At 64.4% G+C, this 25132-nt stretch overlaps 1 protein-coding gene across 2 annotated transcripts in view; it reads left to right on the top strand.

The window, feature by feature from the left end:
* Positions 1 to 24179, top strand: part of BCAR1 (BCAR1 scaffold protein, Cas family member) — a 34241-nt gene extending 10062 nt beyond the window's left edge. The window contains exons 1-7 of one of the 2 annotated variants that reach the window (XM_061137892.1): positions 1450 to 1573; positions 12266 to 12853; positions 17021 to 17182; positions 17325 to 17441; positions 18419 to 19516; positions 20418 to 20507; positions 23206 to 24179. In XM_061137892.1, coding sequence (XP_060993875.1) covers positions 1562 to 1573; positions 12266 to 12853; positions 17021 to 17182; positions 17325 to 17441; positions 18419 to 19516; positions 20418 to 20507; positions 23206 to 23718 — 2580 coding nt within the window. In that variant the 5' untranslated portion in view covers positions 1450 to 1561 and the 3' untranslated portion in view covers positions 23719 to 24179. Of the gene's footprint in view, positions 1 to 1449; positions 1574 to 12265; positions 12854 to 17020; positions 17183 to 17324; positions 17442 to 18418; positions 19517 to 20417; positions 20508 to 23205 lie in introns of those variants that run through there. The other variant, XM_061137901.1, reaches the window with a different exon arrangement.
* Positions 24180 to 25132: the final 953 nt, after the last annotated feature.

Genomic DNA, 25132 nt, shown 5'->3' with positions numbered 1-25132 from the left:
GGGGGGCCAGTCCTAAGGTGGCTATAGGGTGGCAGCTTGTCCCGTTCCTTCTTGAGGACTCTGGGGCCCCCTGTGTCCAAACCCTGCTGCTCTTTACCCACACGCTGTGCTGAGAGTTCCGTCCAGTGGTTCCCCAAGCAGTTTTGGGGGAAATGCAGATGTCCGGATTCCCCCCACTTCCAGTTTTTCTGGAGGAGGGAACCTAGGAATCTGTTTCTTAACAAGCTTTGCAAGAGATCTATGACCAGCCAGCCCCTTCCTTTTATAGATGAGGGAGAGCCTGCCCATGGTAGCACACCTGGAGAGGGGCTGTCAGCCTGGGTGTTGGTGGAGGGACACCTTTGGGTCTTCCTCCGGCTTGTATGTGTTTTATAGGCCACGCCCGGGCGTTCTCTACAGGATATGCCCCGCTGCTTCGCTGGCATTCCGAGCTGCCTGAGGGTGTCTGCACACTCAGCAAGTGGCTGGAGAAGGCAGCCTGTGGGAGAACCCCGGGTGGAGCCGGCTCCATCCTAGATCTCCCTGCAGACCGCCCTGCAGCCCTGGAGCACGTTCAGAGACGGTCACAGCTTGTCTCCTAGGGAGGGGTGCCCTCCCTAGTGCCCTCCACTCAGCTTCCCATAGCGCTTCTCCCTCCTGGCTATTCCCATCAGCATCCCTCCCAGCCCCTGCTGCTGAAACAGGGGAGTTGTTGGGCCAGAGGTGTCAGCCTGCACAGGGCTGACTGAGGGATCTGGGTGGGGGCAGCACTAGGAAAGCTGGATCCAGTTCGGAGCAGGGGGTAGATGGACACGCTTCTTGTCCCCGGTGCGCTGGAGCCTCCCGCACACTGTGGCTGTTAGAACACGATGCGCTCCGGGCCTCCTCTCCCCGCATTACCCACAGAGGCAGCTGCTGTCCCCGGCTTCCCTGCCGTGTCTTCACATCCTGGGGCTCGTAAGACACCACAGGCCTGACCAGAGTCGGTGCGGTGGTCGGAATCTTAGTTTTCTGCCAGCTGGGGCATGCTCCTCCGGGTGCAGATCTGAGTCGGACTGTTGGATGGACGCGTGTGAAATGACCCGCGCTGGCGGGCGGGGAAGGCTGGCGCCCTCGGGGCTGACACGGCCGCAGAAGAGGAGGGCAATCCCGGCAGTCTTACCGAAAGAGGAAGGCCTCGGCCTTTCAGGAGGGTGCGTGCTTGCCCTCGGTGGAGGGCAGGGACAGGCCTTCGGAGCGCGGGGCAGGCGGGTTCCTGGAGCCCCGCGCAGTCCCGGCACCGGGGGCGGGGTCGGGGCGGGGGCGGGCCCTGCTCGGCGCCCCGCCCCCGGACCGGCGTCCTATTTGCATGGGGGCCCGAGCGGCCAATAGGTGCGCGCGGCCGGGCACGCCGGAGCCGGGCGCGGCGGCGGGCGGGGCGAGGCGGGCCGGCCCTGGGCGGTGGCAGTGGCCAGGGAGGCGCTGAGGCGGCTGGACCGGGGCCCGGGAGCCGGGCGGCTTCGGGGCGCTCGGGACGCCGCGAGCGCGCGGCGCGGGCGGTTCGCTGTGCGCCCCCGCGGGGAGCCCAGGCTCACCGGACACCATGAACTACCTGGTGAGCGCGGCCGGGTCGGGGTCCGCGCACCCGGGGCTGTCCGCGGAGGTCCCCCGGCTCTGCCCGTACCGGGGCGGACCAGGCGGGCCCAGGCGGGGAGGGGTTAAGTGAGCGGCATTTCCTGCCGGACCCGCGGGTCCTGGGAACGGCCGCCGCGGGGGCGTGGGGCCGGGGTCCTGGGAACCCCTTCTGCGCGGCCCGGGCTCGCGAAGGCCGGGGCTGTGGGGGACCGTAGGCCCCGCGCGCTCGCGGGCTGCTGGAAGGACCGGGCTCGGGCGCCGCGGGCCGCAGGGAAGTTCCTGGATCCGGGAAAGTCGCTGGCCGCAGGCCCGCTCCCGCCTGCCGGCCGCGCCTGCCGGGTGACCTTGGGCCTGAGAGCCGGGTCTCCGAGCCCCCCTCCATCGCCTGGAGCAACGACCCGGGGCCCCTTGGGCCGTGAATTTCCAGGAGGCGGGGTGGTGTTCCGTGTGTTTTGGGGGTCGGTTGCCCCTGCCCCAGGCTAGGGATCGAGAGCGCCGGGAGCAAGTGCGTGGTCCGCGGATAAGTTAATAATTAACCTCCGGGTCGCCAGCGTTGGATTCCGGGATCCGGGGCGGGCTCCTCTCGTTTATGGCCTTCGCTCGCTGCAAAAGGAGTTGTAGCAGCTGGACGGCGGGCAGGGCAGTCCAGGCCCGCGCGGCGGTCCCATCCCGGGCCCTCGCCTCCGCGGGTGGAGCGTGCGAGCCGGGAGGGGCGCGGCCACCCCTCGGGTGGCCGAAGCCCGGGCTTCCGTCCCTGGGTTGCTGCTGCGCTTGGTGGAGCCCCGGGTGGTGGTGATGGGTTCGGAGAAGCTGAAGTTTGCCGAGGCCTGGGGGAGGTCGGGGAGTTGTCGGGGTCTCCCATCTCTAGCTGGTCTTGAGAACGGGGAGCTTGTTTTCTCCCCAGCCTTAAGAGTCTCAGCTGGGAGGTCCTCTCCAGGTTTGCTGTGCCAGTTTCAGCCAGGCCGGGAGGTGGCCTCATCTCCCCCATGACCATTACCTTTCCAGGGTGGAGAGCTGATGCTAGGCTGGAGGGACGTCAGGGCTAACAGGCTTAGAAAAGCAAGAGAGAGGCCCGGGTGCAGGTGGAGCCTGGCTGGAAGGGTGTCTGGGAGGAGCTGTTGGCAAGCCCTCCTGGCACTGGCACCCACCACCCACTTGACCTCGGCTAGGGGAGAGTCCAGTGGGTGCAGGGTGGAGGCAGGCTAGGGCAGCCCCAGGCTCTGCCAGGACGGTCAGCCTCCACTCCAGAGAGCTGGACGCTTACGCTGAACAGAGGTGTCAGCGCTGTGGGCTGGCCCCGTCTGCCCAGGCTTGGGCAAGGGACTGAACTGAGGGCAGTGCCCCGGGAGTCCTGCCCAAGCGGGAGAGGCCCCCAGACAGCTGCTCCCCCCAGGCGCAGATGGGGGCACTGAGGCCAGAGAGGGACGTTACAGTCCTCAGAGCTGACCCAGAGCACAGTCTCCTGGTGTGGCCCAGCTCGTCCACGTGCTCCCCTCCTTCTGGGACTGGGGGTGCTGCCAGCTCCATGGGGTCTCTGTCTGGCTCCCGCACTGTGCCTCAGTGGCCCCCACCTGGCCTCCGTCATTCTTTTAGGGGCCTCAGCGCCCGTTTTCTCTCAGCCTGGAGAGCTCTCCTCCATCCCCCAGGAGCCCATGGCTGGCTGGGGCGTCTAGAACCAGCCAGCAGGTGGAAGGGGGTGGGGACAGTGCTTGGCGGGCACTGGGTCATCCTCCGGGAAGACACTGCCCAAGTTCCTCCTCTCTGGGCCCTGAAGGCCCCTATGGAGCTCCAGGGTGGTCTCCCTCCAGGGGGCGGGTGGGAGAGCCTCTGACTTGACCTGCTCCCATCTCTGCGTGGGGAGAGGGACGAAGCACTGGCTGGCCTGGAGGGAGCTCAGGGCGGAGGAGCAGGGCCCCGTCCCAGACCCCTTTTCCAGCGCGTCCTGGAAGTCGGGGCTTGGGACTGTTCTGAGCTGGAGAACTGTGTTCTTTGTGCCCGTGTGTCTTCCCTCCTCCTGCTGAAGCAGGTGGTGCTGCTTTAAGGGCTACTGAGAGTTATCATTTAGGACTGGAGAGGGGGCTTTGAGCGCCGAGGTGGGGAAACCAAGGCGTTGTAAGGAACAACGCCCCTGCCTCCCCAGCTGGTCTCTGCCTCTGCCTCGGCCCCTCTGGTGGCAAACCTGGGGGGTGGCTGTGCTGGCTTCCCAGGGCCTGATGCTGTCCGTGAAGTCAAGGTCGGCCTGTGCTGGCCCTCTGCCGAGCAGCCGAATCCCCAGACTGAGCAGGGTGGTCCGTCCCAGCGCGTCTGGGGTCTGGGTCGGCTCCCTGGGCGGGTGGCAGTGGTGCGGAGCTCAGGGCCTGAGGACCACTCCCAGCTGCCAGCAGGTGGGGTGGGCTCTGGGACGGCGGGCCTGCTCTCGTCCCTCTCCAGGGGCCCCTCAGCGCCCGGGGTCAGGCCCACCCCTCCCCACCGTCTGGTGTGCTGGAGGTTGCAGGTCATGTCTGCGGCAGGAGGGCCCTCCCTGCCCAGCCTCCAGGGTCCGTGCCCGGGACGCCTGCCTGGGACCTGCACACAGAGGCTTCCGCTCTCGCCACTGTGAGCCAAGGCCAGGTCCAGGCGCCTGCTGGCCCCAGGGAGCTGCTGGCCGTGACTCCCCACAGCCAGGTTTCCGGTCTGTGTCTGTGGACCTGTTCTGGCTGCTGGGGTCAGGCCTGGGGCCTGCTCTGCGTTGGGGGCTCGGGCGCTGCCCAGTAGGCGGAGAAGGAGGCATACCTCCCTTGTTCCCAGAGGGTGGTTCTGGCGTGGGGGGCTCACCCATGCTCCTCACGCTGAACACTGAAGACCTGAGCCCAGACCCTGATCCCTCAGTTGTCTTGGGCGATGCCAAGGCCAGCTGTCCGAGATGGGGGTGTGGGGACCCCTGGAAAGGGAAGAGGTGCTGTCCTCCCGGCCCCACTGCAGCCCAGAGCAGAATGGAGTCTTGTCAGGGACCTAGGCATGGGGCTGCCCTCCTGGAGGCGTCCCAGGGCACGGGTGAGCTGTGGGTGTGGGTTGCCACAGTGGCACACACACGTTTTGGCTGTATCCACTAGCCACAGGGTCTCTTTGGGACAAGCAAACAGAATACCCCAGAGATAAACTTGGCCCACACTTGAGACGGCCATGCATGAAGAGAACCAGTGTTTGTGGAGTGAGTGCCGTGTGTGAGGCTCTGTGCTCAGGGCCAGGGTGTGTGGCAGGGGCGGGGATGGGGGGTGGGGGACAAGGCCTGTGAACTTTCCGCCCCAGCTTCCGTGGACCTGAACAGTGCCCTGGGGCCACCTGGCTGCGCTTTGCCACACAGCTCAGGGCTCCTCTGCCATGTCCTGCCCATGACGTTGGCAGACCAGGTAACGGTTGTGCGCCTCAGTTTCCCCGTCTGTACGATGGGTGGAGGAGATAACTGAGTGTGCAGAAGAGCTGTGTCGTCAGGTCGTCACTGTGAGCCTGTCAGTCTCTCAGCCGCCAGGTAGTACCACCCCCGAGCCTGGGTTTGGGTACACCCAGAGCACACCCAGGACTCCCCGGGGCAGCGAGTGGAGGGCACACCCGTCCGATGGAGGCCATGGCCCAGCTGCTCTGCGCCCTGGGCCCGGGTGGGTCTGGCACACACAACGAGGGCCATTCTCACACCAGGCCAGCCTGCGGGACAGCCTCTCAGCTCCCCGTGCAACAACCAGGCCGTTGTTCTGGGTGCGCCGGCGGCAGGCTGTTGCCTGGGGAGTGTTGCTTCGGGCTGGTGGTGCCCCTGTCCCCTCCCTCTGGGGCGAGGCCGTGTCAGGGGGCCCTCTTGGCTTCCTCGGGCAGCTCCCAGGGAGGCCAGGGCACCGCCCCCTCCTGCACCCGGCAGGTCAGCAGCCCCGGGTTCAGCCTGGCTTGTGCGGGGGTACCCCCCAGTCCTGGATGCCCAGTTTGGGGGACACGAAGTGGGCAGTGATGAGGGGTGTCGATCGGCACTTCAGGGAGGACGCAGCAGGCGGTGGGTGCCCGGGAAAGGACGTGGGCGCCTTCCTGGGGGTGGCGACACCCGAGTAGCATCCCGAAGGAGTAGAATTTAGCGAGGGGCTCCCCAGGTCAGGAGCGAGGGGCCAGAGGCTTGGGTGGGCGGCCGCTGTCCGCGGGGTGCCTGGACACGGGTGGGCCTTTGTCCTGTGCCCTCCCGGGGGCCCGGCTCTACATCCCTGGGGCTCGTGACGGAGGCTGGCGGGCCGGGTGCTGGGTGGACGGGCCCCTCTTCAGCCTGGAGCAAGGTTCTGGGCCCGGGGGCGCGCGTGCAATGCAGGAGTGCTCCGGAGCGGTGGGTCTCGCCTTGTTCTGCCACGGCGTGCCACCACTGGACGTGCTTACTGGGCCCTCCCTGCGTCCTCCCCAGGCGGCCTGCCAGTCCAGGCCGCGGCCCTGGCTCCCCTCCAGCCTGTCCCCACTTCCCGGTCCTGTCTCGTGTCTGCCCTCTGTCCACACACGCTTCCCCGCACGGTTTCCTGGCTGCCTGGCTTTCGTCCTTCGTGAGTCACCTGAGACGTCTCTCTTGGGAGGCCCTCAGCCCGGCCTCTGTGAGCTGGCCCTGTCACGTTAGTTTTGCGTCTCACTCTTCGCCCTGTCCTGGCGGACCGTGGTGTGTCTTCTCGGTCGAGCTAGGCTCACGCTGCCTTGCAGAGGCCGGCCCAGCACCTGGCCAGGCAAGCCTCTCACCAAACAGAAGCAGCGTCCTGGGAGAGCAGGCTCGGCCCTGAGCTCAGGGGACCCTCCCTGCAGTGCGGGGAGGGCAGACCCAGGCCGGTCTTGGTGCTGCTGCTCAGACCTGGGGACGGGCGTGAGGAGCGGCTGGGAGGCCCCGGGGTGGTGCCCGGCCAGCTGGCGCGCGGCAGTGCTGGGCCGTGGCGAGCCCAGCCCTGGGGCTCAGGGCGGCAGTGGGCACCAGCTGATGCAGGCCGAGGCGCTCCTGGTGCCAGGCGCCTGCTGCCATGTGCCCTCTCTGGAGGCGCTGCCCAGCCCGGCGCGGGCCTCCCTGGACCGTACGGTCGCCGCAGGCCGACTGCTCCACGTGTTCACACGCCGCACAGTGCCCCGGTAGCTCCTTGGGCACCCTCCTGGGGCCAGGCCCTCCCTCCCACCCTGTCCCCCTTTCCCGCTGGCCCTGGCCCTGGGTGGAGCCCCCCAGCCGCCCGAGAAGCCAGCGCTGCCTGAAGCCCCTCTGCTGGCCCCGCGGGCGGCCCTCCTCCGAGGTGGGGGGCGTCCGCGGGCATGCCCCTGTCTGCACCCGCCCCCTTGGGCTGGAGGGGTTTTCCTGTGACTCACTCTGCTGGCACTTCCTGTGGTCATGGGGCAGGGGCTGAGGGGACCCAGCGGGGTGGCTCCGTGTTCTGGGGTCACTCGCTGGGGGAGGGTGGGCTGGACGTCCCGCCCCCCCGACGGAGTCAGAGTGTGCTCCATCAAGCAGACTGCAGACCATATTTGGGAAACTTGCTCTTCCTGCAGGCAGCCGGGGCTGGGACCTGGGAACCCAGCAGGCTGTGGGGCTCCTCCCAGGCCTCTGCCCTCTGACCCACCTCGGCCTGGGCCATCCCATCCTGCTGTGGAGCCCAGGAGGTTGTCAAAACGTATGTGTTTTCAGCCCCCACACCGAAAAATGCTTATTAAATAAAAATTGCAAATTTCTGAAAAACAGGAGGAAAAAGCATTCTTTCATCATCTCAAACATTATTCTCTCCCCATTTTTCAAGTTCAAGTGACTTTTTATTGAGGAATCATGTACCCCTCTTGTGTTCATAACTGACCTGATCTAATGTGCTGTGGACGGTGCTGTGTGGGGCCTGAACCCCGCTGCTCCCCTTGGTGTGGGCAGGCCTCTGCTCCGCGCAGGGGCTGGCTTCCCTGGGCCTCATCCCCCTTGATTCCCAGCTTCCTGGCCTCTAGCTCTGTGGGGGTGCACTCCCCGCCAACACTCTGAGCCTGGAGTTTGAGCGTGCGGTCCTGGGGCCCTGGAGCTCTTTATGGCCCCCCAAGGCCGACGTGGAGCTGGGTGAGACCCCGTTCTCTCTCTTCTCTGCCCGCTGATGAATCCAGGGGACAAGACGCAGGCCCCAGTGGATGCAGGTGGTCCCACCCCAAGTCCCACTTCCAAGGCAGGTCCAGAGCAGGCTCTGACTCTTTAGGCCCCAGGAGACACAGAGGAGGGGCTGGCACACAGCTGGCCTGGCACAGTCCTGGCCTCGGGCCTGGCCTGCCTCCCGGCGAGGCCTGGGCCTCTGCTGCACCCCGCTGAGCTCTCCACCGCCCTGGAGGCTGCAGCGGCCCTGGCCCTCTTGCCAGGAGCTGGCTTCTCTCTTGCCCACTGCCTCCTTCCTGCCTGTTGCCCTTGCCCCTGCCCTCTGCCTCGCCCCTTCCCGCTTCCTTCCCTCCTGCCCGCTGGCTTCCCTCCTGCCCGCTGGCTTCCCTCCTGCCCGCTGCCCTCGCCCCTGCCCGCTGCCCTCGCCCCTGCCCACTGCCTCCCTCTGCCCGCTGCCCTCGCCCCTGCCTTCCCTTCTGCCCGCTGCCTTCGCCCCTGCCCGCTTCCCTCACCCCTTCCCACTGCCCTCGCCCCTTCCCGCTGCCTTCCCTCCTGCCCACTGCCCTTGCCCCTGCCCGCTGCCCTCGCCCCTGCCCGCTGCCCTCACCTCTGCCTACTGCCTTCCTTCCTGCCTGCTGCCCTCTCCCCTGCCTGCTGCCCTCGCCCCTGCCCACTGCCTCCACTCCTGCCCGCTGCCCTTGCCCCTGCCCTCTGCCTCACCCCTGCCCACTGCCTTCCCTCCTGCCCGCTGCCTCCCTCCTGCCCACTGCCCTCGCCCCTGCCCGCTGCCTCCACTCCTGCCTGCTGCCCTCGCCTCTGCCCGCTGCCTCCCTCCTGCCCTCTGCCCTCGCCCCTGCCTGCTGCCTCCCTCCTGCCCGATGCCTCGCCCCTGCCTGCTGCCCTCACCCCTGCCCACTGCCCTCACCCCTGCCCGCTGCCTTCCCTCCTGCCTGCTGCCCTCACCTCTGCCCGCTGTCTCCCTCCTGCCTGCTGCCCTCGCCCCTGCCCGCTGCCTTCCCTCCTGCCTGCTGCCCTCACCCCTGCCTGCTGCCCTCGCCTCTGCCCGCTGCCTCTCTCCTGCCCTTTGCCCTCGCCCCTGCCTGCTGCCTCCCTCCTGCCCGATGCCTCGCCCCTGCCTGCTGCCCTCACCCCTGCCCGCTGCCTTCCCTCCTGCCTGCTGCCCTCGCCCCTGCCCGCTGCCTCCCTCCTGCCCGCTGGCTTCCCTCCTGCTTGCTGCCCTCGCCCCTGCCTGCTGCCTCCACTCCTGCCCGCTGCCCTTGCCCCTGCCCTCTGCCTCACCCTTGCCCTCTGCATCACTCCTGCCCACTGCCTTCCCTCCTGCCTGCTGCCCTCGCCTCTGCCCGCTGCCTCCCTCCTGCCCTCTGCCCTCGCCCCTGCCTGCTGCCTCCCTCCTGCCCGATGCCTCGCCCCTGCCTGCTGCCCTCACCCCTGCCCACTGCCCTCACCCCTGCCCGCTGCCTTCCCTCCTGCCTGCTGCCCTCACCTCTGCCCGCTGTCTCCCTCCTGCCTGCTGCCCTCGCCCCTGCCCGCTGCCTTCCCTCCTGCCTGCTGCCCTCACCCCTGCCTGCTGCCCTCGCCTCTGCCCGCTGCCTCTCTCCTGCCCTTTGCCCTCGCCCCTGCCTGCTGCCTCCCTCCTGCCCGATGCCTCGCCCCTGCCTGCTGCCCTCACCCCTGCCCGCTGCCTTCCCTCCTGCCTGCTGCCCTCGCCCCTGCCCGCTGCCTCCCTCCTGCCCGCTGGCTTCCCTCCTGCTTGCTGCCCTCGCCCCTGCCTGCTGCCTCCACTCCTGCCCGCTGCCCTTGCCCCTGCCCTCTGCCTCACCCTTGCCCTCTGCATCACTCCTGCCCACTGCCTTCCCTCCTGCCTGCTGCCCTCGCCTCTGCCCGCTGCCTCCCTCCTGCCCGATGCCTCGCCCCTGCCTGCTGCCTTCCCTCTTGCCCGCTGCCTCCCTCCTGCCCGCTGCCCTCACCCCTGCCTCCTTCCTGCCTGCTGGCTTCCCTCCTGCTTGCTGCCCTCGCCCCTGCCTGCTGCCTCCACTCCTGCCTGCTGCCCTTGCCCCTGCCCTCTGCCTCACCCCTGCCCGCTGCCCTCGCCCCTGCCCGCTGCCTCCACTCCTGCCTGCTGCCCTCGCCTCTGCCCGCTGCCTCTCTCCTGCCCTCTGCCCTCGCCCCTGCCTGCTGCCTCCCTCCTGCCCGATGCCTCGCCCCTGCCTGCTGCCCTCGCCCCTGCCTGCTGCCTTCCCTCCTGCCCACTGCCCTCGCCCCTGCCTGCTGCCTTCCCTCCTGCCCACTGCCCTCGCCCCTGTCTGCTGCCCTCGCCCCTGCCCGCTGCCCTCGCCCCTGCCCACTGCCTCCCTCCTGCCCTCACCTCTGCCCGCTGCCCTCGCCCCTGCCTGCTGCCTCCACTCCTGCCTGCTGCCCTCGCCCCTGCCCGCTGCCTCCACTCCTGCCCTCTGCCCTCGCCCCTGCCCGCTGCCTCCCTCCTGCCCTCTGCCTCGCCCCTGCCCGCTGCCCTCGCCCCTTTCTGCTGCCTTCCCTCTTGCCTGCTGCCCTCTCCCCTGCCCGCTGCCTCCATTCCTCCCCTGCCCGCTGCCTCCACTCCTGCCTGGGGCCGGGCTGGCCTTGGCCCTCCCACTGGGCCCCTGGGGCACCTCTGGGCCCTGCCCCCGCACACGCAGTGGGCTGAGGACTGAAAGGCGGGGCCCTCTTCCCCGTTCCCTGTCTCCAGGGAGGTTCCAGGCCTGTCAGTACGCTGTCTGCCAGGACTGGGGTCCTCCCGCTGGGCCCTGGGGCCTCTGCGTGGAGCGTGTCTCCCTGCTCCGGGGGGGCTGACTCACGGAGAACAGAGCAGCGCCCCAAGTCAGTGGCTCTGGGGCAGCTGTGAGAACTAAGGGTAATTACTGGAGTAAAGAGCAGGGCTGGGGGGATGGTGCTGCCCTTCTGCGGCCTTCCTCAGCTTTACGGGATGCCTTCCCGTTTTGCTGTATTTTCCCCATTTATTCCTGATGTCTGTCTCATTTCTGTCCCTCCTCCAGAGGCACCCATGCAAATGTAATGTGTCTGGAATCTGTCCTCGGACAAGTGTCTGTGAAAAACACGTAGAGTTGTTCTGTAGGTGCCTGTGACATCTGCACACAGCATTCTGGGCCATAGAGTGCCTCTTTGCAGCCGAAACTCGGGCGGGCATGGCTGGCATTCCTCACTAGCCCCCGGGCCCTGCCAGAGCTCAGGGCAGAATCAAGAACATGTCCCACTTTGCCAGCTGGGGCCCTGCGCATCCTTTGTGGCTATCTTGGCCAGTCTGCTTTCCCTTTCAGAGAACTCTGTGTTTTGTGGGTTTTCTGCTGGTGTTTTGCCTTTTCACTGCTTAGATGTCAGAGCCCCTCCAGACTCCAGATTTGATCGTCTTGTCATTGGTGGCCTGCCACCTGCCAGCTTTCTGTGATTCGCCCATCCAGCTGAAACCATTCACGTCAGTGAGCCTGAATCTATCTTTGCTTCTGTTGTTGTTTCCTTAGATTTTGTGCTTTTGTGGTCTTTTTTCCTGGGATTTTGTTCTATAATTTTTTCCACTCCAAAGTCCCAGAGATAGTCTGGGACAGTGTTTTCTTCTGTCACCTCTAAGCTCGTACCTTTTACAGGTGTTTGTAACGTGAGGCAAGTGTCCAAACGGGCTTCTCTTCCCGCGGTGCGTGAGCATGTGTGTTGTGGTCCTGCCCTCGCCATCACTGTGGGGGTCCCAGTCGTGGTCTGGAGTCATGACCCATCCTCATGGCAAGAATGCAGTGCCTCTTTGCCTTCCATTTTCAGAACGAACCTGCCTACCTGCCGACCTCTATTTCTCCACTTACTTCTAGAAAGATTCTTTGTCTTTGATTGTCTTCTTCCCTCTCCCAAAAATTCTGTTGGCATTTTTATTGCAGTTGTAACATATTAAGTAAGCTTGGCCCAGTTGGCGCATTTTCTCCTCCAAGGTCTCCTGGAGTCTGTGCTTGCTTAACTTTTAGATAACTTGCAGCTTTTGTTATCTGCTGACGTCTTTCCCGTGAGGTCGGCCCTTCGCGCTTGTTGGGCTCTTTACGTGGACGGCGCGTGCTCTGCAGACGATGACTGTTTTGCTGCTGTGTGTCGTCTGGTCTCTTCCTCCTGGCTGACCGCACCGGCGGGGCAGCAGGCAGGGCGTGCATCCTGTTTTCTCTGCAGGACGTGGTGGCCGTTACTGTCATGATCGCTGCCCTCCCCAGCCTCGGGTCCAGCCTGTAGCGTGACTCTGGGAGTATTTGGTTGTGTTTTTTTTCAGTAGCTTGGGTGCCATCCTGGAGTGTGTGTGGAGGCTGCAGTTGCGAGGGCTTTGAGGCACACTGCAGGCACGTTTGAAGCGCCAGCATCAGCGGGGCTGTTCTGCCAGGGGCGGTGGGCGCAGAGGCGCAGGGATCCCGCTAAACCCTGCGTAGTTCCTGCCTCTGTGCCAGAGCCACGTGCCCCCCAGTCCTGGAGAGGGTGGGAGCTGGGCGGGCAGCGGGTGCCGAGCGCCGCCTCTGCCCTCACACCTACTTCTCTCCCCAGAACGTGCTGGCCAAAGCCCTCTATGACAACGTGGCCGAGTCCCCGGATGAGCTCTCCTTCCGCAAGGGCGACATCATGACGGTGCTGGAGCGGGACACGCAGGGCCTGGGCGGCTGGTGGCTCTGCTCACTCCACGGCCGTCAAGGCATCGTGCCCGGGAACCGCCTCAAGATCCTGGTGGGCATGCACGACAAGAAGCCGGCGGCGCCCGGCCCACCCCAGCCCAGCCTCCTGGCCCCCGCGGCCCCGTACACGCCCATGCTGCCGTCCACCTTCCCGCCTCAGCCAGACAGTGTCTACCTGGTACCCACCCCCAGCAAGACTCAGCAGGGCCTCTATCAGGCCCCTGGGCCCAGCCCCCAGTTCCAGTCCCCGCCGGCCAAGCAGACCTCCGCCTTCTCCAAGCAGATGCCTCATCACCCGTTCCCCAGCCCAGCCCCAGACCTCTGCCAGGTGTCCCTGGGGCCGGGCAGCCCCGCCCAGGACACCTACCAGGTGCCGCCCTCCGCCGGGGTAGGGCAGGGCGTCTACCAGGTGCCCCCGTCAATGGATGCACGGCACTGGGAGGGGACGAAGCCGCCAGCCAAGGTAAGGCCTCCCTGGGAGATCAGGCGGCCCTTCCGGGGGGTCTTGCCCAGGCCTGATTGCTGGACACAGCAGGGCCCAGCCAGTGTGACCTATGGGACCACGGGGGTTCCCGTAGCGGCTCTGCGTTTGGTGTGGGGCTGCAGTGGGAGGTGAGTGCTGAGTGTTTACGTGTCTGCTGGTGTGGGGGTGAGCTGCCCAGGAGAAGACATGCAGCTGGTCTTGGGCCACGAGGTGTCCTTCAGCTGACAAGCCCCAGTGGGAGGGTTTCCCGGCAGAGGACCAGCATGTCTAAGACTGGCGTGGCAGCTGGAGCTGGCCCAGGAGGCCTGAGAGTAGCCAGGACCCTGGGGGCCTGGTACCCTCCTGAGGACAGAGGGTTTGGGGTGGGAGTGACCTGCCCCTCCGTGCAGGATAAAGCCATTCTGCACAGAGGGGAGGGCGCAGGGAGCCCAGGAAAGGGGGGTGGAGGTTCTGACGGGTAATTGGGGTATGGATCACAAGGCTGGAGTGGCCAGGATCCCAGAAGGATGCGCTGGCTGACAACGACACTTCTCTGCCCAGTGGCGCGGTGAGGGTGAGCGGTGCGGGGCGGCGGGGCCTCCGCTGTCGTCGGGCCTGCAGCTGCTCCGTCCTTCTGCTCTGCCACCTCGCTCGGGACCCATAGGCCAGGACGGCGGCTGCATGAGCGTCAGCCGGCAGGGCACGGAGGAAGGGCCCGGGGCGCCCGGGGGCCCCTCAGCAGTGAGCGCGTCCCCCAGGCGCCCGACCCTCTCTCGGGCTGTGGCAGCGAGCTGCGGAAGCCACAGGGTGACCTGTCCGTGACTCCTGGACTGAGGGTGCACACTGCCTGCTGGACGGTCTGGTCGCCCGAGAGGGCCTTTCAGTCCAAGTCCCTGGCAGGCTGTTTGTTGCCCACGGGAGGTGAGAGCCCAGCACCCCAGCGGCACCCCGACTTGCCCACACGCCCCTCACCCCGGGGCCCGTCTGCCGTGGACGGAGCAGGACTGGAGTGCGTGTCTCGCCCAGAGCTGCCCATCTGAGGACACTCTCCCCACGGCACTGGGCCTCTGTGCTCTGCCGGCCCGGGGCCGAGATGCCCGCCGGGCAGCGGTCCAGCGTGTGGTGTCACCCTGGCCCTGCCACGGGCAGAGCCTGGCAGCTGGGAGGCCTGGGCGGAGGCCCCTCGTCTCCTGCTCCTTCCGCCGCCTGGCTGGACAGGCTGGGGGCTGGGCTGGGGCGGCCCAGACAGGGACTGCTGCACGGTGGCGCGGGGCGGGGTGGGGAGACTGGCTGGGGAGCCTGGGGACAGGCCAGAGTCCCTCTGGCAAACCCACACAGCTCCATTCCTCACACTCCCCGGGCAGGCGCTCTCCCCGCCTGCTCTCTCCTTTCCGAGCCTTTGCAGGCGGGCGTGTCCTGGCGCAGCTTTGAGGCCGGACACAGTGGAACCCCCCAGCCCGGCGGCGCAGCGAGGCCCCACTGTGGGCTGTTGACTCGGGCCCACGTTTATCTGTGGGTCCTGTTTCCCTCCCGTGCACACGGCTTGCTCTTGGACTGCTCTCTGGGTTCCCCCAGCTGGCGAGCTCCCCCTGTCTGCCCACTGTGGGGGTTGCCCAGAGCCAGTGTCCCCGAGGGCCCCGACCTGGCTGGGGGCCCAGGGAGTAAGGCTCTGTGTCCAGGAACCTCACCCTCCCCTGAGAAGCCTCGCTGCTCCTGGCCTGGGCAGCCTCGATTGCATCTGCTTTTATTTCATAGTCATGAAAGCCGTGCTTGCTTGTCACGGGCAGGTGCATAATGTGTGAGAACGCCTGGAGAGGAGCTCCCCCAATCGAGACGGGCCCGCTGGGGGATTTCAGCGTATTTTGTCTACTGAACTACTCATTTCTCACAGATGGTACAGACTTTCGCCTTTGAGGTCATAAATCTGGCATTAGATGCCAGAAGCATTTTCTTGGGTCTCTAAGTGTGATCACAGCTGCCCCCAGTTTTGCTTGTCACCCCCTCTTTGGGGGACAGGCTCCAAGGGGTTTCTGATGGCGAGTGTCTCTGTAACAAACTGCAAGACTGTAAACATTCTGCAGCTTGCATCTGTGCCCACATTTCAGGCTGTGCTTTCAGAAGCCTGGGAAACTGAGGCCCCTGGTTCTAGGGCTGGAGGTTGGCTGGACTGAGGGGGACCCTGCAGAGTATCAGTGGGGCCTTGGGGCCAGGGAAACAGAAGGCGACTGATGAGGCAGGCGCCCAGGAATGGTCACCTGTTGGCAGCCTGGAGCAGGGCGGCCTGCGTGGCTCGGGGGAGGTCAGGGACCCTCGGGAGTCAGCGCCCTCTGGGGCTAGGGCATGGCTTAGGAAGCCGAGGGCAGAAGCCGGGAGGCCCCAGAGGAGGAGGCCAGTCCTGGGGGAGCGCCTCTGGGTCAGAGCTGCAGACACGGCTCAGCTCAGCCTTGCTCTTCAGGAGGGGGGAACCCATGTCAGACCTGGGCCTCCTTCCTTCGGCACCATAGAGTGGGCTGGCCTGGGTTGCGTGGGGTGACGCACGTTGCCCGGAACAGGGACAGGCTGCCCGGTGGTGGTTGGCCCGGGCAGAAGGCAGCAGGGCGCTTGCCGGGTTCTGGGGTCTTGGGAGCCTTCAGTCTCACTTCGGTCTCCTGACGGTGCCCTGTGGCGCCTGCCCAGGTAATGGTCTGGATGTGTGTCTGGCCATGGCTGGGGGGCGTATTTTCTCGGCTTCTGCGTGTCTGTCTCCTGTGCCTTGAGATGTGTGCGTGAGAGCTCATGTGGGCCCTGGGCTGGGTGCTGTGTCTCCTGCTCAGCTCTGGGTTTGTCCCCCACCCCTGGGGTGCCAGGTCTGCTGATGGGGCCTCAGGTGTGGAGCCAACAGCCTGTGATGAGGGGCTCCGCGGCTCTCTGGGGCACAGGTCTCCCTGACCAGCTTCCTCCCGGTGGCCGCTTGCTCTGCCCTCTAACAAGAGACATCTGTCAGCCAGCATGGCTGCTCCCCGCGGTGGTGCTGGCGGGCACAGAGGGAGAGGCCGGGACGCACCCCTCGTCCCGGGGTCCCCTCGGGCCTCGCCTCAGGGTCCCGCCGACCCGCCACATCCCGCCAGCTGCCCCCCCCACCCCCCTCCGGCCTGCTGCTGGCTGGCTCCAGCGTCTGAAAATAGCCCTGGAGGACACTCAAGTCTGGTGCTGGAGAAGAGAACCTGGGAAGGACCGCCCCCAGGGACGCGTGGGGAGCCCTGAGTCACCGCGTCCCGGACCTCCCGTTTGATTAGGGAACAGAATGGCATTTTGTCAAGAGGGCTGAGCTGGGAGCCGTGTGGAGGAGGTGTGCCCCTGCCGGGTCAGCAGATCCGGGGGCTCACGAGGCCCGCAGGGGGAGGCTGCCTGCCCAGCCCTGCCCACCAGCGGGCCAGGGACCCCGCACCCTGCACCGGGAGGGAAGACCTCCCCACCGAGGCCCTGTCCTTTTGGGTGCGTGGAGGGTGGTCTCCGCGGCCCCCGGGGTGTGGTGCTGTGGGGAACAGGGGTCCTGGTTCCGGTCTCCATCCTTTCCTCATACCCCCGCACAACTTGCCAGAACAGCGTGTGTCCTGCTGTTTGCCGTAGCACTGGCTCTAGGGGCTGGGAGTTCTCAGTGACCCCCTTCCCAGGAATCCCCCACAGGTGTGCGGGACAAGGAGGGCAGGCAGGCCCCGGGCCCTGACCTCCGGGATCGCCTGCAGGCCCCCTCCTCCTCCGGCCTGGGGGGAACCCTGCCTGGCACCACCGCCTCCATCATCTGGAGTCCAAAGGCAGCTGCCAGGCCCTTCGGTGGGGACACTGCCGTGGGCAGGCCGCGCTGTGGACAGTGCGGCTGGGAGGCGCTGTCGGCAGGGGCGGCCCCCTCCTCAGCCCACGCGTAGGCACCTCTGGAACCTTGCGGATTGCTCGGCTGTGGAGACAGCACCTGTGTCCTGCCACACCAGATGGCTCTTGGCCAACAGTGGGTCCCTGTGGTCCCCGCACGCGGTCTGACTGAAGAGAGGCCAGGACCCCGAGGGACGCACACACCCTCGGCTCCGGGGCCATCGTGTGTGTCCTGCTCACCTCTGGTGGTGGCAGCGCCCTGGGGCCGTGGAGGCCGGCCTCCAGGGCCCGAGGTGACGGCCGGCCGTCTGCCCGCAGGTGGTGGTGCCCACCCGCGTGGGGCAGGGCTACGTGTTTGAGGCCCCCCCGCCCGAGCAGGACGAGTACGACATCCCACGCCACCTGCTGGCCCCCGGGCCCCAGGACATCTACGACGTGCCCCCCGTGCGCGGGCTGCTGCCCGGCCAGTGCAGCCAGGAGGTGGGTGTCCAGGCTGGTGGCGGGTGGGGGCGCTGCGCTCCCCAGCCCCGGCCCGGAAGGCCCTGGGGTGCAGCTTGGGGTCCTCTCTCCCTGCCCTCAGGTGGCCCTGGCCCCTGCATTACTGTGCCTCTCCTGCTCTCAGGTATACGACACACCCCCCATGGCCGTCAAGGGTCCCAATGGCCGGGACCCATCGCTGGACGTGTACGACGTGCCCCCCAGTGTGGAGAAGGGCCTGCCGCCGGCCAGCCACCACGCGGTGAGCGCAGACGGGATGCTGCGGCCACGCAGGGTGCTGGGTGTGACTGTGTGCGCCCTGTGGCGGGAGCCTGCAGAGCAGGGGGCTCCAGAGACCTGCCTCCAGGACCTCTGTGATGGGGGTGGAATCCAGGCACCCACCCCGAGCCTCGGCTTTTTCTTCAGGGAAAGGGTCCCTCCCCTGCAGGGTGTTCTCCAGGAGGTTCTTGAGAGCATCACATGGGATAGCAGGGGGACCACAGAATGCACCGTCCGAACCAGGGTTCTTCTGAGAGGGGGAGGAGGAGGATGAATAATTAGAAGGGGCCTGGGGCACGAACCAGGACTGTCCTGGTCGAACCAGGGCGTCAGCACCCTGAGCACAGCATGCAGGTGGCTCAGCCACCTATTAATATCTGCCACAGAGTAGAGGTAAAGAACCTGCCTGCCAATACAGGACACGTAAGAGAAGCAGGTTCGATCCCTGGGTCAGGAAGATCCCCTGGAGGAGGGCATGGCAAGCCACTCCAGTATTCTTGCCTGGAGAATCCCAGGGACAGAGGAGCCTGGCGGGCTCCAGTCCATGGGGTCACAAAGAATCAGACAGGACTGAGAGACTGACAGACTAGAGGATATCCCAGTGGTGGCAATGCTGACGGTGGTGGAGGTAATGGTGCAATAGCTGACCTCTCCCTGAGTGTTTGCAGTTACACAGAGAATTAAATCGTGTAGTCCTCACAATAAACCCGTGAGGGCGTTCTCTCATAGGCAACTGGCCGGGCACAGAGGTGCAGCCAGCGCCTGAGGTCACAGAGCTAGTAAGTGGTGGGGCCATGATTTTGAGCTCTGGTCTGGCCCCAGAGTCGGGTTCTGAAGCGTAACCTGCAGGAAGAATGGCGACGCTTGAGCGCCAGGCTGTGTGTGGATGCCTGGGTCCACCCGCAGGTCTGAGGCGGGGGCAGGTGGACGGGCAGCTGTGACCTGCTTCTCGACCCCCAGGTGTACGACGTCCCTCCCTCGGTGAGCAAGGACGTGCCCGACGGCCCCCTGCTGCGTGAGGAGACCTACGACGTGCCCCCCGCCTTCGCCAAAGCCAAGCCCTTCGACCCGACCCGCCACCCGCTGGTCCTGGCCGCGCTCCCTCCGGACTCCCCGCCGGCCGAGGACGTGTATGACGTGCCGCCCCCGGCCCCCGACCTCTACGACGTGCCCCCAGGCTTGCGGCGGCCCAGCCCCGGCACCCTCTACGACGTGCCCCGGGAGCGGCTCCTGCCCCCCGAGACGGCCAGCAGTGCCATGGCAGACACCAGCCTGTACTCGGTGCCCCCTGCGGCCGAGAGGGAGGCCCCGGCTGACGCCAAGCGCCTGTCGGCCTCGAGCACTGGCAGCACCCGCAGCAGCCAGTCGGCCTCCTCCCTGGAGGCGGCGGTGCCGGGCCGCGAGCCCCTGGAGCTGGAGGTGGCCGTGGAGGCCCTAGCCCGGCTGCAGCAGGGCGTGAGTGCCACTGTGGCCCACCTCTTGGACCTAGCAGGCAGCGCAGGCGCGTGCGGGGGCCGACGTGGGCCCCCCGAGCCTCAGGAGCCTCCAACCACAGACCTGCGGGCCGCTGTGGCCGCCGTGCATGCGGCCGTCCACGAGCTGCTGGAGTTCGCCCGCAGCGCAGTGGGCAACGCCACGCACACCTCTGACCGCACGCTGCACGCTAAGCTGAGCCGGCAGCTGCAGAAGATGGAGGACGTGTACCAGACACTGGTGGCCCATGGCCAGGCCCTTGACAGTGGCCGGGGAGGTGTGGGGGCCACCCCCGAAGACCTGGACCGCCTGGTGGCCTGCTCACGGGCAGTGCCCGAGGACGCCAAGCAGCTGGCCTCCTTCCTGCACGGCAACGCCTCGCTGCTCTTCAGACGGACCAAGGCCTCTGTTCCGGGGCCGGAGGGGGGTGGCCCCCTGCACCCCAACCCCACTGACAAGGCCAGCAGCATCCAGTCCCGGCCCCTGCCCTCGCCCCCCAAGTTCACCTCCCAGGACTCGCCTGACGGGCAGTATGAGAACAGCGAGGGGGGCTGGATGGAGGACTATGACTACGTCCACCTGCAGGTGGGTGCACCTGGGCCCTGGGGAGGGCCCCTGGTCCTCAGGGCTCTGGCTTTGCCACCCTGTCATGGGGACCTTGATCCCCCCAGAGAAGGCTCTTATGGCCAAAGGTAGACGTGGGTCCCGGCAAGGGCTTGCTGAGTCCCAGTGCCCTGCTCACTTGGACCTTCCAGGCCAGCTGGGCCCCTGGAGTCCCGTCCTCCCCTATCTCAGGCCCGTGGACCCATGTGGCTGCACCATCAGAGGTCCTGCAATGTCCCCCAGGGATGGCTGCCGATCACCTGCAAGGGCAGGACTTGTCTGCTGCCTTGCCCTGTTTGGGGAAGTGAATCCTGAAGTACAAGCAAAGGCAAAGATCCTGGCAGGAGGAGAGGGGGAACAGCGAGGTGACGGGACAGTGAGCCCGGCTGGGCCTCTGAGCCGAGGCCCGGGTGTCAGCCGAGTGGGCATCCCAGGGACAGCGGGCAGGGGTGGGCAGGCAGACCCTGTGCACCAGGGGGCAGGCCCGGCCGTGATTCCCACTGTGGGGGCCGGGCAGGGCAGTGGGGCCTGACTGCTGGCGTGCGCCCAGCCCATCCTCACCACACGCCCTGTTCTCACTCCGAGCCTATGCGTGCCACGTGGCGGGTGCCAGTCTGAGGGCTGGGCCTAAAGGAGTCCCGGGGCCCTGCTACCTCACCCCGAGCCCAGCCCTGGGGCAGGCCCACGCGTGGCTGCGTGGCGTGCGTCGGCCCCGTCCGAGCCCCGAGCCCGGCCCTCATGTGGCCGCGTGGCGTGCGTCCGCCCCGTCCGAGCCCCGTCCTCACCCCGAGCGTGGCCGCAGCGCCCCCAGAGGCTGCTGGCCTCACTGCACCCCCCTGGCCTGGGCGCTGTGGCTCAACTCTATGCTGTGTCTCCCCTCCAGGGGAAGGAAGAGTTCGAGAAGACCCAGAAGGAGCTGCTGGAAAAGGGCAACATCATGAGGCAAGGGAAGGGCCAGCTGGAGCTGCAGCAGGTGAGGGCGCCCACGCTCGCAACCTGTCCTGGCGCCGTCGTCCTGAGAGTCCGCCTTGCGAGCTGAGCCCCCCGGGGCTCCCCAGACACGCCCCGCCCCGCTCTCCCGCATTACTGTCCCCGTGTGTCAGTGCGATTCGTGTTTAGGTTGCTGTCAGTCATCGTGGTAGGTATCTGAGCACACGCAGAGACGTGTGAAAGCAAAAAGAAGCCGCTCACCCTCGGGGGCGGTCACCACGCTCTGGGGCTGGTTTCCAGTCCTGCTCCGGCCTCGGAAGGGGCCTCTGTCCATGGCTGAGACGTGAATGAAAACAGTTACATCTGCTTTCATCTCAGGACGTTTCCGTGGCATTAAATATTGACCATGAATTATTTTTAAAGTCAGCCTACATCAGTTATAGTTGAATGTTTAGTTTGTACCCCATTTTTCTTATTGTGAAAAACACTGCTGTGTTTATCTGAGGACCTAGAATTTTCCTCATATTTTGGCTTGTTTCCATAGAATAGGAAATGAATTTCTTTAAAAGGGAGTTTTATTCTGATTATGAAGATTTTAAAAATTAAAATATAGTCCGGTAAAAAATGAACACAGAAAATATCACCCAGAAAGTTTCCCTCATCTCCCATTCCTTGAGCATGGGGAAGGGTGGTCTCAGAAAGAGCCCACCAGGTTCACCCTGAGACTGGGGACTTGGGGTGTGGTTTTCAAAGCCACGTTTCCCCAGCTGCAAAGTAGGGAACATAGTTATACCCGTCTTGGGGTCAGTGTGAGAATTACATGAGTAAACAGTATATAATGCTCAGGAGGTGCTGGGCACGTAGAACAGGTGCAGTCAAGGTATAGGTGTTAATGACTGGCTACGAACGGAATCTCCACTGACTTAGGAAATGGACATGTGCCACATGTGTCTCTCTGCCTCCTGCTGCAGTCTGACAGCATTTACTTAACCAGACTCGTGTTGGTGGACATTTAGTTTGTTCCCAGAGTTACTTTTGTAAACAAATCTACAAATCTCTTCATATACCTGGTCAGTCACTTAGATAGATTACTAGAAGCTGAAGTAAAAGGAGCGTGTTTGAGAAACTAAAGATCTTGAGTCTCCAAGAGAGGGGCACAGGAACATAAAATGTGTTGACAGGAGTGTTTGTTGTTCCACATCCACACCAGTGAAAACTCTGGAGACCCCACCACCACCAAATACCTACCAGTGGGGTGTAGGCTGAATAAAGTATGGCCATTCGGACAGTAGAATATGATATAGCTGTTAAGCATCTGTCAAAGATTGAAAAGGACTCACTGGAGATAAAGCCGCAAAAAATGAGCATATTCTCACGCTGGACAAGAGAACCAAGCGAGTTTCACCATGTATCCGGCTAAGAGGGAAAGTCAGGGTTTCAAGTGCTAGGAAGGGTCAGCGTCACAGTGGTTTGCTAATAAAGTAAAGCCTGAAACCTGAGTCTGTGCAGGGCCGGTCACAGCCACCCAGTCAGAACCAGCTTGTGGTGAGGACTTATCAGTCCACGCCACTGACACCCAGGCCAGAGCTGCTACTGCTGGGGCTTTTTATCACGTGGCTTATGTGTACTCACTGACAGGAAGTGCACGGCCCATTATTGTTGGGTGCTCAAGGTAAGTTATAATATGTATGCATATTTAATGTATATTGTAAGCTATATATATATATATATATACAGGTAGATATTTAATATATGTATACATAGTATACTGTATGTTTCCAGTTTTTATCTTTTCCTGGGGTTGTGTGTGGGGGAAGAGGGATCTTAGTTTCCCGACCAGGGATCAAACCTGCACCCGGTGCAGTGGAAGTAAAGTCTCAACCACGGGGCCACCAGGGAAGTCCTCCAGTTTTCTAATTCAAGAGGGAAAGGGACTATTTGTGTTTAAAGGAAAATGCCTTTGTAGAATATTCATTAGTTAATGGTGAGAATTTTTTCTGAAATAGGCAAATACTATGAGCTTTTGGTTTTTGCTTAACATTTTTATGTGAGAGATTTAATGCATGTATAAAATTGAAGAAAATAACCCCCCCAGGTAAACTCATTGGAGAAAAAGAACCCCGGGCTTCCTCAGCCCCAGTCATTCTCAGGGCAGCAACTTGTCTGCCACATCATTGTGAAGACCTTACATTGTTTCATCTGCAACGACTTCAGTGTATAGTCCTAAAAGGATAATTCACCAGAGATTTAACAGATTTCAGGGTGCATGAAACTCCAGGTGATAACTCTCTTCTTCTCTACTGCGTGTATTTGAATCTTTTTATACTGCATACGTTAAGGAGAATATTTTTTTAACTTTTCATTTTGAAATACTTAGAGATTGATGGGAAGTTGGAAAGAAAGTGTCGAGTGCGTTCCCTTCTCTCAGTGCGCCCCCCACCCCGCCAGGGATGGCGTCTGAGGACAGCAGCATCCAAACCAGGAGACTGCCACCCCTGACCCCAGCCACCACTCAGCCGTCCCCCGCTCTAGCAGTTTTGTCTTTTCAAAGCTGTGACACACGCGGCCTGCCACCTCTTGAGATGAGTGGGAAGGTTATCTGGAGACGGTCTGAGGGCAGGCTGGGCGGGTGGGACCAGGGAGGCCAGCGCGGGCCTCTGACCGGGGCCCTCGCTCTCCCGCTGGGCTCTGTTCCTTCTGCCCTGCGGCCTGCTTTTCACTCTGCTGTCCCTCTCTGCCAGCTGAAGCAGTTCGAGCGGCTGGAGCAAGAGGTGTCGCGGCCCATAGAGCACGACCTGGCCAGCTGGACGCCGGCTCAGGCCGGGGCGCCGGGGCGGCCGGGCGGCCTGGGGCCCTCGGACCGGCAGCTGCTGCTCTTCTACCTGGAGCAGTGTGAGGCCAACCTGAGCACGCTGACCAACGCCGTGGACGCTTTCTTCACCGCCGTGGCCACCAACCAGCCGCCCAAGATCTTCGTGGCGCACAGCAAGTTCGTCATCCTCAGCGCGCACAAGCTGGTGTTCATCGGGGACACGCTGTCGCGGCAGGCGCAGGCGGCCGACGTGCGCAGCCAGGTGACCCACTACAGCAACCTGCTCTGCGAGCTGCTGCGCGGCATCGTGGCCACCACCAAGGCCGCCGCCCTGCAGTACCCGTCGCCCGCCGCCGCCCAGGACATGGTGGACCGGGTCAAGGAGCTGGGCCACAGCACCCAGCAGTTCCGCCGCGTCCTGGGCCAGCTGGCTGCCGCCTGAGCGCCGCCCGCGGAGGGGCGAGGGCAGGAGGGCAGGGCGGCGTGGGCCCGGAGAGCTGCTGCCCTGCGCGGGGCCGGGCGCCCAGACTGCGCAGGGCGGCGTGTGTATTTATGACGGGCCAGGAGGTGGGCGGGGCCTCCCGGCGGAGCCCCAGCAGAGCCGGGCCCAGAGCCAAGGCCACGAGGGCTGGCGGTCTCTCCCGAGTGCACTGCAGGCCCAGGGGCACCAGCCCTCGGGGTGGGCTGGGGTCCACAGGCCCCACCACCCACACGGCCTCAGGGGACCCCTTGGGCTGACCAGTGAGGGGGCCACGTGTCTCCCCCCCCCCCACAGGGCAAGCGTGGCTGGGGGTATGTTCTCTCTGCACCAGGAGAAAACCCTAAGAAACTATTTTTCATTATTGATTTTCCAATCATTTGACTAATAGTCTACATTTAAATAAAATTTAAAAATGAAAAGCACCCTCCTGAGGTATGAGAGGCTAGAAGGCCAGGTGGGGGGGCAGGCGTGCCACAGGCGGGCTGGCGGGTTGAGGGGTTTCCAGGGGTTTCAGGCTGAGGCTGTGGCTGGTCTTTCGGAAGGGCGAAGAGAAAGTAGGTCTCTTCAAAAGAAAACGAAGGCCTGGGGGAGCAGGGCTGGGCCTGGAGAGGAGGCAGAGGATCCTGGGCTGCTGGAAGGAGGCTGAAGAGCCGCGTCCGGCGGAGCCCCGTGGCCAGGAAGGCTCCATGCTGTGTGGCCAGCGCCGAGGCCTGATGGAAATCCACCCCGGTCCCCGGCAGTGGCCGAGGGGAAGGCGGGTGCAGGGGTGGGAGCTGCTCCAGGAGCCAGTGAGCCCTGCTGCGGCCCCCACATCTGAAGACAGAGAGCCTCCCACTGAGGGCACCCCTGGGAGGCACAGGACTCCATGCAGAGAAACCCTCTTTCACAGCCCTTGTCCAGAACTTAGCCCTTAGAAAGGAGCTCTTAATTTCAGATTGTGGAACTTCTCCAGAAGTGTTCCATCTGAATTACAGAGACTGGGCTTCCAAGTTGGGAGATAGGGGACCAGAGTGTGCTAAGTTGCTTCAGTCATGTCTGACTCTTTGTAGCCTGTACTCCCCGTGGACTGTAGCCCATCAGGCTCCTGTCCATGGGATTCTCCAGGCAAGAACACTGGAGTGGGTTGCTATGTCCTCCTCCCGGGAGGGGACCAGCTGTCACCGTGGTGCATGTGAATCTGGGCCTCAGTCCCCATCTCTGTGAAGAAGGATGTAGGGCTGGGCGATCTGCCAGCCCTCTCAGCTCTGAACTCGAGGGTCCTCAGGAAAGGTGGCCACCCTCCCACCCCTCATCCAGCCCAGCGAAGACGCAGAGGTGAAGATGCAGGCAGTTTTATTGGGTTTTACACAGATGGGAGCTGGGGTGGGGCAGAGGT

The sequence above is a fragment of the Dama dama genome, chromosome 4 (assembly GCF_033118175.1).
Source record: "Dama dama isolate Ldn47 chromosome 4, ASM3311817v1, whole genome shotgun sequence".
NCBI classification, from domain to species: Eukaryota; Metazoa; Chordata; class Mammalia; order Artiodactyla; family Cervidae; genus Dama; species Dama dama.
This window is presented reverse-complemented; position numbering and strand designations above follow the sequence as displayed.